The 16492-nt window shown below is 49.1% G+C and overlaps 1 protein-coding gene across 2 annotated transcripts; it reads right to left on the reverse strand.

Annotated features, from left to right (window-relative positions):
- Positions 1 to 4633: 4633 nt before the first annotated feature.
- Positions 4634 to 8247, reverse strand: LOC112887128. Of its 2 annotated transcripts, none has more exons than XM_025953219.1 (4): positions 7121 to 8247; positions 6898 to 6945; positions 6522 to 6602; positions 4634 to 6412 (listed from the first exon to the last, which is right to left on the reverse strand). In XM_025953219.1, exons 1-4 carry the CDS (start codon positions 8146 to 8148, stop codon positions 4819 to 4821), a joined length of 2751 nt encoding a protein of 916 aa, XP_025809004.1. In that variant the 5' UTR covers positions 8149 to 8247; the 3' UTR covers positions 4634 to 4818. The 2 variants fall into 2 exon arrangements, with proteins under 2 accessions (XP_025809004.1, XP_025809005.1); XM_025953220.1 differs by having other exon boundaries at positions 6522 to 6575; positions 7121 to 8246.
- Between the last annotated feature and the right edge of the window lie 8245 nt (positions 8248 to 16492).

Consider the following 16492-nt stretch of genomic DNA (forward strand, 5'->3'; position numbering starts at 1 on the left):
CGTCGCTTGCTGCCTGCGCCGTGGCTTCACCCGCACGGTCTGCTCCCACGCGCTCTGCACTCCGCGCGCTGCCGGCACCCACCTGCACGCCACCTGCCTCCGCCTGCGCTCCAGCTTCTGCGCCGCCACCAGCCGCTCGCCTACGCCAGCTAGCCGCTCGGCTCCGCCTGCATCCGCGCCCAAGCCACCGCTCAGGCCCCTGCGCGCGCTCGTCCGGGCGCTCCAGCAGCCGCCGCTCGGACCCACGCCGGGCTGTCCACGCGCGCTGCGCCGAGCCGTCGCCACCGCGCCTGCGGCCGCCCGCCGCTCACCCGCTACCTGGAGCCGCCGCGCCTGAGCCGGCCCCGTTCCGCGCGCCAGCTGCGGCACCCGCACGCCGCCCGGCCGAGCCAGCGCCACCAGCGCCCAGTGCCAGCCGCCCAGGCCGCCGCCCTGGGCCCGCCTGCAGCGTGCGCGGGCCGCCGCCCCGCCCGGGCCTGCGCGTCCGCCGGCCACGTGCCCCAGGCCCCTGGATCCCGAGCACCCGTGGGTGGAAGAGGGAATCAACGGGAAGAAGAACAGAGAAAGAAAAGAGGTGTTTTGGTGCTGCTGCCGCCGGTGGAAAGAAGATAAGGGCCAGGGACAAGGGAACAGAGGAGAAGGGGAAAAGAGATTTCCCAAGGACCTATACGTAAATACAGAAAATTGCAGGGACTTGTTTGTAAAGCAAATTTTTCCGTTGATTTAAAACCCGAATGAAGAAATGCCCAAAACGAAAGTTGGAGAGTTTTTCAAGCTCTACAACATTGCTTTAGGGCTCAAGTTAAAAAAACTCAAAACTCGCATCTTTGCACATGAAATTTTGAGCAAAAGTTGGATTTGAATTACTTTTGTCCTAAGAGTGTAATTTTAAAGTATTCAGGATCTAAATGCAAGAATTTATGACACGTCATAATGACGGGATAGACTCGTCATAATGAGTGGATAGACATGTCATGATGACTTGCACTTTTACACTTTAGTCCTGAGTAATTTTGAAAGTTACTTTTGTAAATCAAACATTTGCATAAAAGGACTTGTACTTTTATAAAATCACATAAATACCCTTATTTTTACCAGTTTACCCAAAATTTTTACACAATTCAACACTTGCATTTCCAATGCAACTTTTGGATAACTATATATTTTTTTACAAGGAATAAAATAAGAAAAACATGTTTACAAAACCACTTTTCACTTATTTTGAAATTACTCTTATCCAATTACATTTTGCAAAAACAACCCTAGGTTTTTCTGTAATTACAAAAATACCCTTTTTACTTACACTTTAAATTTTCAAAAACTTCACATAAACACACATACGCTTTATACAAACAAACACATATTTCACACTAACAAAATATATCTAGTATTGCAAGTACACGAACTGTCACAGGGAGACGCGTCGGGGTCGCGGGATTGCGCCGCGCCGCCGCTCTAGGCTCCAGCCCAGCACAGGCCGAGGGGGAAGGAGGCCCAGGCTGGCGCGGGTGGTGGGCTGGCGGCTAGGAGTGGGTGGGGGTGGCAGCGGCGGTCGGCGGGTGGAGACGACAGCGAGCAAGGAGAGGGCCGGCTGCACAGTATTTCCCACGGAGATTTTTTTTACCACAACGTTATACTTGGGAAACCCAGATTAAAGGTCTCTCCACCTTCTTAACTGTTGGATCTAGAACCAGTGATTTTATTAATCTCGGATCCAACCACGATCGGGACTAAAGACCTGTTCTGCACCAGTGCTGGTTTACAGTCCATTTGGAGGGCAAGGTATATAAATAGGCTGGTCACCTTCATGGTAAGCACAGCAAACCCGCGCACGTGTTTCTAGTAAGTCTACTAACTGTTTTCCACAAGCATGCATCCTCATACATACCTCGGAGACTATACACGCTAGCTATATTACAAGCTGCCACAGGTAGATCGGAGCTACCTTTGCTCGCTCGATTAACAATAGGCACATACTTATTAGTGGCAGATCTAAATATGGACCAGCACGAGATACTTTTGCATGTCTGCAATTTGAATTTTAGCTTATTTTTGATAATTTATAACTTTCTCATATAGTCTTGGGCGGAGAAAAAAATATGAGAATTATATATTTCGGCGAGATCTGCAACTTTCTAGTTGAAATTTTTATTTGACAATGTTTAGGTGTCCAAAAACTTAACAAATGCTTTGGACAAGAAGAGTCAAAACGAATAAAACTATGCGTTCAGTAATGAAGTATACGTATGACGATGAGAAAGGATCACGCACATGGGGAACATGGGTTCGAAGCTTGCACGATGAGAAAGGATCACGCATGTGTGTTCGAAAAACATGTGGCATGTGACTTGCAAGATGTGATCGTGGGTAGCCCGGAGAGGTCTAGAAACTATTTTGTTTTTGCCAATTTGTTGTGTGACTATCCGGTGTTCACCAAATGATCCAGCATGTTCACCTTTGCATTCGTCAGACTATCCGGTGTGCACAACCTCATAATCTAGCTATTGGACTCCCATGTGATGCAGCTTCTTTCCTCCGACCATGGCAATTGGCAAAGCTGCAACTTGGCATCAGGGTTAGTTAACACAGATAAAGTTTTGTAAATACAATAGAAAACACTATCCATCTATACGGTTGCCCCCATTTTCAATGGATTTGACCCTAGTGACTTTCTAGCTAGAGGAGAAAGTTGAGGTGGAGCTCGCTGGTTGTGTTGCATGCTGATGACTGCCGAAAACGGGATCTTTGCGTGACAGCCTCCATGTTGTTCATCATCTACGTTGTCATCTTGAAAATATGATTTACCCTTGGTCTTGATTTGGCTAAACAACTTACTCAGTGGCGTCCATGGCAGAATTGGAATATGATGAACGGGCTCTGAAGTTTACACAGACTTTTTAATTTGATTTACTAAGTTAAAGTGTAGTGGCTGGATTCCAGAGACCGTAAAGTTCTAGAGGTTATATGGAGAATGAATTGAGTAGAAAGCAACCTTGCCTTGAACAAACGCTAACCGCCACAAGTATTAAGTTCGGGCTGTTCGATGAAGAATTCTTTTTTGCTACTGTGGCTCCTTATATGGGCCAAGGCAAGCCCAGCCCGTACAGCCTTCTAGACCGAGTAGTAGCGGTTCCATAGTAGAATGCCAGATGAGCATACAATATTTAATAATTAGAATATATGTATCTCAGATTTTTTAAAATTTATTCCATTGTCATTCCACCCACCATGATCGTAGCAGCTAGCTTGTACATGTCTTTATTTATTCTGAAATGCAGAATCTGGAAGAAATTAAAAATACCTAAAATCATAAGTGGTTTACGTCCCCATCATTTATTTGTTTTGGGAAGGGACAAAATTGGAAGATTCATATATTACTTTCTTTTATGAAACAAAGAAAAAAAGAATGCAAGTTGCACATGTCGTTGGAATGTTGCAGGGCATAAACTTGAAATATGCATTTGTTGTTGCAGACCTAGAAATTATATTGTGCTATTTGCACTTGGATTGATCCAGATACAGAAGTGTAATCTGCTATATAAATTGTGCAGAGGTGCTAGAGCGCAAATACTTCAAGTTGGACTGATATGAAAATGGTAAGCCATGCACATATTTTCATTTTAGTGCATCTATAAGATTGAAAACTGAAGTACATCAAAAGTTCAAATGTATGAAAAATTTCTTTATTTCCTCATAATAGAATCGAGCGGTCAACAATGTACCAGGACGCGAATATATATAGATGGGCAAGAAATCATACAAAGTTGTATACAACTTCCCCATCACAGCCACCTCCCATCACCTCTGGCGTCCTCCACCGTCTCCACCGCCACCCTCCTCCACCGCGCGGCACTAACCTGTCGGATCTAGATGGCTCCGCCACCTCCACCGCCCACTGGAGGTCCCCCACTGCCCGGTTCCGGCAGTACCCTCGCCACCTCCGCTCCCCCGCCATCTCTCCCACCACCCCCGCCAGCCGGTGCACTTCCGCGGAGCTTCCTCTAGGCCTGTAGTCGAAAAGTAACCCCAAATCCCCAAACCCCTAAAGCCTAACCCCAATCTCCATCCCCAATTCAATTTCCAGTACAAATTCTCAGTGATTGATGGATAAGCGAGTAAATATGTATTAATTAAGCCGGGAATGTCCGGGTCGTTCAAAATAAAAGAGATTCTCATCCACATGGTCTTAAAAAAAATGAGGTTGTCGATGTTTGATGGTCCCTATCTATTGCCTTGAAAGGGAATATACAGGAGCACAAATGGTAAGATCATGTGCCTGTCTTCTTTTTTGTTGCTTTTTTGTTAGTATCTCAGATGTCATAATGAGGTTATTCAACTTAGAAAAGTAGGCCTTCCATGCCTAGGAATCTCTTCCCAGAATAAACACTCGGAAGTCCGGAAAGTGCTTCCACAAAGTGGATGGAATTTATGGGACAAAATGCAGCAGAGGTCGAAAACAGAAATATACTACGAGGAATCTGCAATGTTCGTTCTGAATTTCTAGTGCAGAAAAAGGCAGGTCAGACCAGTCGGGTTCATAATAGGCAGACGCTCTATTCATTCCTCCGGAAACTGAATGCTGTCTTGGAGTTTTCGTGAAAGCCAGTTTGTTTAGTGACAGAGATCTGTCTTCGAATTAGGCAATTCATCCGTTGAGAACGAGACTCAAAATTTGCAGCAGGAAAGAGATTGCCTTTTTCTCTCTCCTCAACGTGTTCCAAACTAAGAGCATGACAGTACTCATCTACAGCTCAACGTACATCAAGTAGACTACAAATCTGAACGGGGCCGAAAAAGAAACTACACAGACAAACACAGTCAAATAGCTTCAGAAAGCTCGAGGCCTGGAGCCATTTGCGCCTGAAGCCCACCGTTCGCCTCTTCGTTTGCGTCAGCGGCGGAGACCGCCGGAGCAGTCTTCTTACCTCTCCTGCTGCAGCACGACAGCGACACGTGGATGGCGAAATAGGCCAGCACGGCGATGACGAGCCCGGAGACCTTCACGGATGTCTTCCACGTCCTACTGGACCCGGCGGCGTAGGCGACCAGGAGGCCGACCAGGTCCAGCACGATGGTGGTGTTCATCACCCCGAGCCACCACGGCTTCTCGTGCAGCGACGGTGGCAGCAGCAGGACGATGACCACCACGGACGCCACGAAGGAGGTGGAGTTGCTGTAGAAGAAGGCCAGGTACCGGGCCCTCCGGTTGTCGTGCATCACCGGGTCCCCCGCCGTGTGCTCGCCGTCGTTCGACTGCCAGGCCCCGCCCGGCGGCGCCAGGCCGGCCTGGTAGGTCACGCTCGCCGCGAGGATCCCCAGCAGCATCAGGTACTTGCGCTTGGCGTGGAGCAACTTCTTTTTTCGCCGAACTTGCCCTTCCTCTGGGACAGGGGCAGGGGCCTGCTCTGCTTCCACAGGTGTCTCAGCTGCAACTGCGTTGCTGCTGTTTCTAGCATTGTGTTTGTCCTCTTGTTTTCTCAGATGCTTCACAAAGAACACTGCAACCAGCACAACCACCAAGGAGAGAACCAAAGCCGCAAGCACGAAGATATAGATGGATGTCTTGAGATGCTGCGTGCACCCAGAGGCGTAGCCACCCATGATGCCGATCAAGCCGGCCGCCGTGCAGACGGACAGCGCGTTGCTCCGGATGGCCGGCCGGTACAGGTTGGGGTTGACGAGCAGGACGATGAGCGCGATGGACAGCATGAAGCTCACCGAGTTGCAGTAGAAGAAGGCCGTGTACCGGCGCGGGTAGTTGCTGAGCAGAACGGGGTCGCCGGCACGGCCGTCGTCGTTGAGCAGGAAGCCGCCCGGCGGCGTCAGCCCGGCTTGGTAGGTGATGGTGGCCGCAAAGATCGCGAAGAGGAGCAGCCGCTTGCGCCTCTTCTCCAGCAACTCTTCCACCTTCTTCTCCTTCTCCGGTGAGGCTCCGTCGTGCCCTCCCGAGCGGCCGTCCTTGTGGTCCAGCGTCAAGAAGACGACGTGGATCACCACGTAGACCAGGACGGCGCCGGCCAGGGCCACGGTGTAGATGGAGTTGCTCACGTCCCGGCAGCTCCCGGCGGCGTACGCGCTGATGAGGCCGAACAGACCCAGCACCATGGCGGCCTCCAGCGCGTTGTGGTGGTGCAGGGTCTTCATCCTCGCCAGGATGATGGCCACCAGGGAGGCCACGAAGGCGATCGAGTTGCAGTAGTAGAACGTCTTGTACCGCCTCGGGCTCCTGGTCAGGAGGATCGGGTCGCCGGCCATGTATCGGCTGCCGCCGCCGTTGTTCTGCCAGAGGCCGCCCGGCGGGTTGAGGCCTGCTTGGTAGGTGATGGCCGCGGCGAGAGTGGCGAGCAGCAGGACAAGGGAGCGAGCCTTCTCCAGCGCTTTACTTTGTTGCTCTTCGACCTCGTGCTGATCACTATCAAATTACAGAGTAAACAGATCTGTCAAAAGCTACAGAAAAGCCTGTATCGAATTGCATGCTGCAATGCCTGATGAAACCAATTAGGATGGTGCTCTGTTTGTACCTGCCATTGCCATTGAGAGTCTGAGGAGTTTGCTGCTGCTGCTGCTGCTCATCACTGGTCCATAACAAAGAAAATAAACCCCTCAAAAATAAAAGAAAAACAGAATTAAATGAAGTACTGCAATGTCACTAGTCATTAGTACTGATCTCCATTCCTAAATATCTGGCAACTTTGACCAATGCATGATTGCCAAGATGATCAACTTTTCTTGAAAGAAATGCCAAAATGACCTTATAAAGTTATATCTTAATGTCTCTAGAAAATTCTCACAGTATTTTATGGGGAGCAGAATAGAAAACTATGTTTTAGGAAATAAAGTGTCAAGTCTTTGAAAACGAAGGTCAGTAACATAGAGGTTTTGTTCTTCTGCCCGTACCTGTCATTGCCATTATCAGGACCATGGGTTTGCTGCTGCTGCTCGTCACTGATAAATAGCAGAGGAAACAAACCCGTCAAAAATTATAGAGAAACAGAATTAAGTTGCATCCTGCAATATTGAATTGCATACTGGATTCCACTAATTTGCATCGCAGTAGTAGTTGAAAAGGAAAGGAAATGTTCTTCCATCTTAGTAGCCAGAGGAAAAGAAAGGTCTGTACCTGCCATTGTCATTGCTACTGAAGAGGAGAACAAACACCACTTGGACGAGAACGCACACGACAACGACGCCAACCAGAGCGGTCACATAGACGGTGGTGTCGATCTGCCGGCTGCTGCCAGCGGCGTACGCCGCGACGAGGCCGAGGAGCGTGACAGCGATGAGCCCGTAGAGCTCCCGAGACCGCACCTTCTGGCTGAAGCAGAGCTTCTTCTCCAGCAGCATGACGAGGATGAGCAGGGACGCGACGAACGCCGTGGTGTTGCAGACGAAGAAGGCCTTGAGGCGCGCGTCGTGGGGCCCGCCCTTGAGCACCGCGTCGCCCGGCCGGTGGCCGTCCTCGTCGTGGTCCCAGAAGCCGCCCGGCGCGCTGAGCCCGGCCACGTAGGTCACGCTCGCCGCGAACGTGGCCAGCAGCATCAGCACCTTTCGGAGCCGCAGCAGCGCGCTCTTGTCCGCCGCCGTCCTCTCCTCCTCCGGCGACCCGCGGGCCTGCCGCTGCTCAAGCGCGCTGTCGTCGCCCTCCTCCTGCTGCGGTGGCTCGCCGGCGTCCCCCTTGTCCGACGCCAAGTGGACCACGAGGTAGGCGACGACGCCGGCGAGCAGGAGCAGGGAGTAGACGGCCGTGAGCGCGTCCCGGAACGTGCCGGCGGCGTAGGCGCCCATGAGGCTGAGCAGGTCCAGCACCATGACGAGCCGGAGGGTGGCGAGCACGGGCGACAGGCGGCTGATCCCGCCCCTGTCGTGCAGGATGGAAAGGATGAGGACGAGGACGATGACCACCAGCGACGAGGCGAAGGCGGTGGCATTGCCATAGAAGAAGGCCAGGTAACGGGCGCGATTGGTCTCCCGGATGATGGGGTCGCCGGGGATGCGGCTCTTGGCGCGGTCGGCGGCCTGCCAGACGCCGCCGGGCGGGTTGAACCCCGCGCCGTACGTCACGCTGGCCACCAGCGAGGCCAGCAGGAGGAGGTACTTGCGCAGGCTGTACTCCCACGAGTCGTCCTCGCCGCCGCCGGACCTCGCCATTGCCGGCCGGCCCAGCTCGCCTCGGGTGCGGCCTGCAGCCTGCAGCTCTCTTAACTGCGGTGGTTGGAGTCTTGGAGACGCTGAACGTGCGTCCAGACTGGGAGTTTTCTTTTCAACTTTAATAACGACGACTTGACCCAGCGCGCGCGTCATGTAGCGAGCTCAGCTCGGACAGGAAGGTGGCTCCCCTCTGCCACGAAACTTCTATCTCCAACAGGCAAAGACCGTGTCCGTTGACGCGGAACAGCAAGGTCCACGCTAGCACACAAACTCGTCATCTCGAGCAAGCATGCGTTCGTTTCCTATAATCCAAAGTTTAGAGGTGTTATATAAAGATAATCTTATTATTTAGAATATTAAATAAATTCTAATTACAAAACTAATTGCAGAACCACAGGGCTAATTCGCGAGACGAATCTAATAAGATATATTACTCCATGATTAGCGAATGATTACTGTAGAAATCACTGTGGTAAATTATGGATTAATTAGACTCACCCTAAGAGGGGAGAAAACGAACACACCCTAAGACATTCAGCATTTTGCGGATTAGACAGGGCTTGGGCCGGGTCAAGAAAAAGCCCGATTTACTTTGAGCAAAAAGTAGTGTTCAAGTCTGTTCATTAACTCCGTCCGGTAAAAATGTAAAATCGAACCCCAATCAGATAGGGCCATCTATAATTATTTAATTCAAAACTAAATAAGACTTCAGGCGGTCCGAAATTTTTTTAAAGCCATAAAATTCGGCGCCAAGATCAATCCTAAATCATCATTCGGCCGAGCAGCTAGGAACGGATTCAGAATCTTAAACTAAAGGTGCTCATTTTTTTCCTCCTTCCTCTCTCTCCTTTTCTTCTTTCTCTTCTTTATCTACAGCTCAAAATTGTTTGAAAGATCCGGGAGCTCCATGGACTGCATGGGGTAGGGAACTCTAGCCCCCAAGCCGAATCTGCCCATGCGAGCCGCATTGCACTCCATATAGTGCAGCAATGCAAGAATTCTACACGCCGCAATATTTTCTCGATCAATGGTGGATATGGTTTTGCTCGGATGAAGACTAAGTTGTACAAGCTGGACATTTTAGTCTATAGTATGGCAACACGATGGAAAATCAGGTGTGTAGAAATGGAAATAGAATCTCGAATAGATTTGCAAGTTGCGTTACAAATGACTTTTAACTTTTTTTATGTATTGGACTTGTAAGGAGACAAGACCCACCCTCACCCTACAAATATAATGTGGCAAGACCGATCAAATCAACTAGAATAGATAAAGAATCTATGTATTTCTTCATTCTACTTTTCCAAACTCTAATAATGTCCATCTTTATGTCTCCGCGACGTGTGAGATAGCGTTCTAAACACAAAGTGACTTAAGACAAACTAGTGCTGGGCTATCCCTCCATATGAAGGATGATTTTGGAGCCCATCAAACTCATGAAAATAGCCCACAAGCCCATTGCTTGTGCACTGTTGATTTTTGTGCTTGATCCAACGGCTGAGAAAACGTCAAGGGAAGTATAAAGCATAAGAAAACCCAAGCCTCCTCTAAGCCCATCTCTGTCTTCATTTGAGAGTGAGGGACAACAGCACACACAACACAACTTGACACAAGAGAGGAAAAAGAAGGAGGAGGTCTGCCTAGATCCGGTTTCGTTTTGTTCAAGCAGGATCGGAAGTATCCGCCTTATTAGGGAGAATGCCCTCTGCGGCTCTAAACCGATCTGCTTCAAGTCAGTGATTGGATGCTCAAACGTGCTTGAATTTAAGCCAAACTTGGTGAGATCTTTCTATACTTAGAGTAATTCGATCTGGTTAGTTGGTTTGAGGATTGGTTGAGCAGAGCATCAGATTTGAGAGGGTTTCATCAGTTAGGGTGGCTGCAGCTTCAGCACAGAGCAGTTTCGGTAGATGATTTGTTTGGGTGGCGAAATGGTGTCCAATTAAGCTGAAATTTTATCATTAGTCCGGGGACTAGTGGATCTACGTGCCTACCAAAATTTGTGCATAGAGGACCTGTGTTTTGGGAGATATGAACTGATTATCGAAGGGGGCAGAATCTGTGACTTACTCCATTTGACAGCTGTCATACCTGTGTTTTTTATTATAGTGGAAGCTTCGAGTGGACTGATTTGTCCCGTGAGTTTTTACTCCTGAGGTTTTCCCATATAAATTGTTGTGTCTTATGTGCATGTGATTGTTATTATTCCGCTGGATATCTGTTGGTAGATGTTCTTCTCAATGTTCATGACAAGATGAGGAATTAATTAGTGCATCGCTACTACCTTTATCCCAACCGAGTGGTATCAAGAGCTTTTGGTTCAAATTGATTTTAGCTTGTGTTCAACTTGGTTACTTGCTGATTTGCCTTGTGTTGAAGATGGAAGCAAATATCAACAGAATGATCTCATTGAATGGTACAAATTATCAAGCTTGGAAAGGTAAGATGTAGGATTTACTCTATGTCAAAGAGTACTGGAAGCCAGTGTTTGCTACAGAAAAAATAGATCATAAATCTAATGATGATTGGCGGGTTCTTCATCGTCAAGCTTGTGGTTTAATTCGACAATGGGTTGATAATAATATTTTGAACCATATCAGTGAGAACGCATATGCACGTACCTTATGATAGAAATTAGAGAAGTTTTATGCTCGAAAGGAAGGTACTATGAAGATGTTCTTGATCAAACAATTGATGAATCTGAGATACCGAGAGGGTGCTCCTATGGCTGATCATGTGAATGCATTTCAAGACATTATTAATCAACTATCTGCGATGGAAATCTCATTTGAGGATGAGGTTCGAGCCTTGCTGCTATTTGGCTCACTGCCGGACACTTGAGAGACTTTGAAACTCACTTTATGTAATTCAGCCCCTAATGGTATTATTACTTGGAACCTTATCAAGACAAAGGTAATGAATGAAGAAACCAGAAGGATTGCTGAAAAGGGAAGTAGCTCTTCTCATTCTGAGGTGCTAGTCACCAAGTCATGAGGGAGAAGCAAGAGCCGAGGTCCGAAGAAAGGTGCAGCTGAAAGTAGAAGCAAGTCAAGAGGAAGAGAATTGGTATGTTACCACTGCCATGAGAAGGGACACAAAAAGTGGCAATGCCGCAAATGGAAAAAAAGAAAAGGGTAAGAAAAAGAAGGAAGCTCAGAAGCAAGATATTGATAGTGACAATGATGTTGGCCGTATTACTTCTGCAGTTGAGGAGATGGTGATTATCATTACTGCTAAAAGTGAAGGTAACGAGGGCTATTCTTGTTCCACTATTGAGCGGTCACTATATCTTCTTATTGTGCAGCCATCAACCATGTGAATGGTGATGAGATGATTTGGATACCTAATAGTAGTGTTACCATACATGCCACATCTCACAAGGAATACTTCACAAACTACACTGCAGGTGATTTTGGTGTTGTGAAGATGTGAAACAATGATAGGGTAGCCATCATTGAAAAAGGAGATGTGCACTTAGAAACTACGAATGGTACCAAATTAGTCCTCAAGTTTGTGAGGCATGTTGAGGCACTTCAACTCTAACATATTTTTAGTTGGATTGCTTGATGAAAATAGGTATTCTAGCAGATTTGGAGATGGACAGTATAAGCTCACTAAGGGCAGTATGGTAGTAGCAAAAGGTAACAGAGTTTCACTTTCGTACCATGTTTTTGCTAACCTCTCTAGTGTTTCTGTCAATGCATTGGAGAAAGAAGACCCTTGTTTTCTATGGCACAAGAGACTTGGGCATACGAGTGAGAAGGGGATGACCGTGCTAACGAAGAAAAATCTATTGAAAGGGATGAAAGGTGTACATTTGAACAAATGTGCAGATTGTCTAGTTGGGAAGCAGCACAGGGTTGCTTTCAGAAGTCTATCTCCTCACAAGAAGCCATAGTTACTAGGCTTGGTGCATTCAAATGTTTGCAAAATATCAGTAAGATCAATTGGTGGTGTTAAATACTTTGTCACTTTCATTAATGATTTCTCCAAAAAAGTTTGGGCTTTTCCCTTGAAGTCCAAAGATCAAGTGTTAGGTATTTTCAAGAAATTCCAAGTCTCAGTTGAGAGAGAAACTGAGAAGAAAATCAAGTGCGTTCGCACTGATAATGGATGAGAGTATATTTGGCCATTTGATGCATATTGCAAAGAGCAAGGAATTAGGCACCAATTCACCCCTCCAAAGACACCACAATTAAATGGTATTGCTGAGAGGATGAATAGGACAATTGTGGAGAGAGTGAGGTGTATGCTGTCACATGGAAAGCTACCTAACAACTATTGGGGTGAGGCTTTGATGACTGCAGTTTGTTTTATTAATCTCTCACTGTTTTATCCTTTGCAAGGAGATGTTCCTAACAGGGTTTGGTATAACAAGGACGTCCCTTATGATCACCTGAAAGTGTTCGGGTGCAAGGCCTTTGTTCATATTCCTCAAGATGAAAGATTGAAACTTGATGCTAAGACATGGTAGTGTATCTTCTTTGGCTATGGATTCGATGAGTTTGGGTATAAACTATTTGATCCAATTGCAAAGAAGGTTGTAAGAAGTTGTGATGCTGTGTTTGTTGAAGATAAAACAATTGAGGATATTGTGAAGGCAAAGATGCAGGTTCCTCAACAAGAGCCATTGGTTGATATAGACCCAATTCCTGCACGCTCCAGCTCCACAGCAAGCTGAAGGTGATGTTGCAGATGATGCACAAGATGATTATCATGGTACAGGTGATGAAAATGCTCCCTAGCAGCATGAGTTTGATGCCAAAATTGATGATCCAGATTAGCAGCCACTAGTACCGGAAGATCCACCAATAGTTCCACTCAGAAGATCCAACAGAGATTAGTTCCTTCCACCAGGTATCCTTCGTATCAGTATGTGGTGTTACTATCTGACGGTACAGAACCTGAATGTTTGAAGCTCATGCCAGGTGAGCGGTGCAGGGTCCAAAGCCATCGGGAAGTAGATGACTTTGGTGACGTTTGAACCCCCTGCGACCTCAATGGCCGTGGAGTAGCAACGAAGCCACTGCTGAGGAGCTTGCTTGCCGTCGTATTTGGTGATGCCGATCGGCTTGAAGCCCTCTGGGTACTTGTAGCTGCTGAAACGAGCAGAAAAAGCCGGAAACCGATCGCTACAGTCAGTACCTTCAGTTTCAACTTCTTCGCGGGTCTTGCGCCTAGAGGAGATCACGGTCCGCGCATCGCGACCCTCATTGATGTGCTGGCGTAGGTCCCCCGAAGGAGGTCGAAGATGGACATGTCGCGGGTGACCCCCTTGCGGTGGCTGTTGCCTCCCGCCAGGGGCTTGGCTCCCACGTGCGTTGTCGTTGCTGATCTGATGTTGAGGACGACCACCAGCCGTTCGACTGCGAGCTTGACTTCGACTCTCGTCCACGCGTTCTTCCCGGATGACGGACGCCGGATTGTGTTGATCCAGCTGGATCCAAGCCCTCTGCGCGTAGAGGAGTGCTTGGCGTACCTCGGGGTCGTGGCTGCGCTCGAGGATGGCTGTCACCCTGGCGATGTTGGCCACCGGAGTCCTGAAACCCCGCTCGCTTGCGGCAGCAAACTCAGGGTCGAGCTCGCGATGCATAGATCACCTTCGCTCGTTAGCCCACCTCCGCCGGATTGTGCGGGCCCTGTTCCTGGCCCTCCGTGCCTCACGATCAACATCGTTCTCGTTTTCGGCGTTGGCCGTGATCTCATCTTCAGAGATTGCTTCAAAGTTGTCGATGGGAAAATCCCCACCGTCATCGCCTTCTTCGGCCATTAGCACCTGGCGGGAAGAAAGCTCATGAGAACTTTCGTCGACTAGCTCAGTCGACCCCTCCGCCGCGGTGGCCAATGGCCTGCCCTCTTGGAAGGGCAATGGCTCGAGGTGGGCCACAAGCCGGCTCTCTGCCTCGAGTAGATTGGAGAGCATCATGCCCCTCCAATGCACAATGTGCCCCTTCGGCAAGGAGGTGATCACCAAATCACCGGGACCAGAACAACCCGAAGCCCCCCGACACGCGGCGGCTTCAGGATTTCCGTCCTGGAGCAGCAGGTCCAGATCCTTCTCTAACATGGAGAGGGATCCAGATGCGTTGGCCTCCTGAAGATCAGTGGCCGGTTTGCACAAGCCGAGTTGAGTCCGACCATGCGAATCCCTAGATTGGAACAAGTCCGAACCAGGGAAAGTTGTCGCGACATCAGAAGGAGTCGAGCTTGGAACAGATTCCATCTCGATCTGTGCCGCAGAAGCATGGAGCGGCAAGTTGTCGAGCCCGTCGACGAACTTGTCGAGGCCGCTGCGGGGATCCGCAGCGATGGTTTTTGGCGTCATGTCAACGAGGAATCACCGAAAGTTGCCCGCACCATCTGCAATGCAAACCCACGAGCCAAAAACGAACGTCGTACCCTGAGAGGGAACTGACTTGACGAAGTTGAAAGATGCCATCGAGCTCGCCGGTGGATCTTCGATGCGTTCCCCTACCTGGCGCGCCAGCTGTCGGTGTTTAACCGGCTGCCCACCGAGGGATATACCCAAGGTGGTAAGTTTTGGGTGAGGAGACGCCGAGATCAGGAACTCGAAGGTGCAAGGAACACAAGGCTTTTAGACAGGTTCGGGCCGCACAGAGCGTAACACCCTACGTCCTGTATGGTGGTTTGTATTCCTTTTGGTGTAGAATGACCTAATGATCTTCTGTTTTGAGGGGGGTCCCTGACCTCCCTTATATATTCGAGGGGTCAGAGTTACAAAGATGCTAACCAACTCCCGTCGAGGGATCACACCAGAACATATCTCGAGTAGATCCTCTCCGTGTTGGTTAACTCTATCTCCTATTTAAGCGGATAAACAAGAGATAAGCAAAATGAATAAGAGATAAGACGAGCTTAATCTCTTAGACTACGTAACGTGCCCAGCCCGGTGGCCCCGGGTCTGACACCAACAACTCTGAGTCCCTCTCCGCATTGGAAAAGGACTTGGACTATTTACTCTAAATAGGAAAGCCCGAAGCCACCGCACATCGGGGGGCTGCGGGTCGCCTTGGTGGCAATGGTCTGATGATCACCTCCACTCCAGAGGGCTGTTTCGTGCATTGGAAGGGCATGAAACTCTCCGATCTACTCAAAGACAAAGACCGACTTGTGCCACACCTCGAGCCCATGCCTTTTTAGGAGGGCAGGCCACTAGCTACGATGGCGGAGGAGTCGATCGAGCTAGTCGAAGCAACGATCCAAACCTGCGCCAGGCACAAACGACAATCGTACCGACAAGAGCTATCGGGACTACTCGGGTCCATCCCGAAAGCGTAAGCCAGACAACCTTGTCGTGGCTGTGGATCATCCTTCGCGAGGCAGGAAGACAACAACGCAGGAGGAGTTCGAAAAGCTCCTGCAGAAGAAATGCACATGGCATCCAGGTGCCAATCATGTGGCAATTGACTGCTACCACCTCCGGAGGACATTCAGCACTCCCGGCAACAGCAAGAAGAACAAGCCAGCGGATAAAGAACCCGAAGAGGACGACCAGGGGGACAAATTGCACAATGCCAAGTTCCAAGATGCTTCGAAAACTATCAACGTCATCTTCGGAGGTGATGAAGAGTTCAATTCCAGGAGGGAACAGAAACTGCTCCTCTGAGAAACAAGCTCACCAGAGTACTCATTGACGGCGGAAGTGGTCTCAACCTCATCTTTTCCAGCACTTTGAGAAAGATGGGCTTGGACTTAACGAACATGCTTGTCCCAAGTAGGTCCCCTACTACAGCATTGTCCCAGGCAATGCAGCGCATCCACTTGGCACGGTGGTCCTTCCAGTCACCTTTGGCACGACGGAGAACTACCGCACCGAGTTCATCAAATTCGAAGTTGCCAACTTTGAATCTTCATATCATGCCATACTGGGCAGGTCGGCACTGGCCAAATTCATGGCAGTGCCGCATTATATTTATTTGCTTCTCAAGATGCCAGGGCGAAGTGGGGTACTCACTCTCTGAGGTGACTTGAAGAACTCGTATGACTGCAACCAGGAGGCCATCCAGTACCCTTCATCTATGCATGTGCTAGATGCTTCACGAGAAGTACTTGCGGCCACGCAACAACTCTCCCAGGCTAGGCTGGAAATCCCCATGAGAAAGGCCAGCAAGTCGAGCATCCAGTCGACCGGCGACATGGCCCTCAAGACGATCCAGCTCCAGGAGGGCGACCCATCTAAGACCTCTGTCATCGGTGCAGGCTTAGATGAGAAATAGGAACTCGCGCTCGTTAGTTTCCTTCAGGCTAACCGAGATATATTCCCATGGAAACCAGCGGATATGCTAGGGGTGCCTAGAGAACTGGTCGAGCATAGTCTAAATGT

The sequence above is a fragment of the Panicum hallii genome, chromosome 3 (genome assembly GCF_002211085.1).
Source record: "Panicum hallii strain FIL2 chromosome 3, PHallii_v3.1, whole genome shotgun sequence".
In the NCBI taxonomy this organism is placed as follows: domain Eukaryota; kingdom Viridiplantae; phylum Streptophyta; class Magnoliopsida; order Poales; family Poaceae; genus Panicum; species Panicum hallii.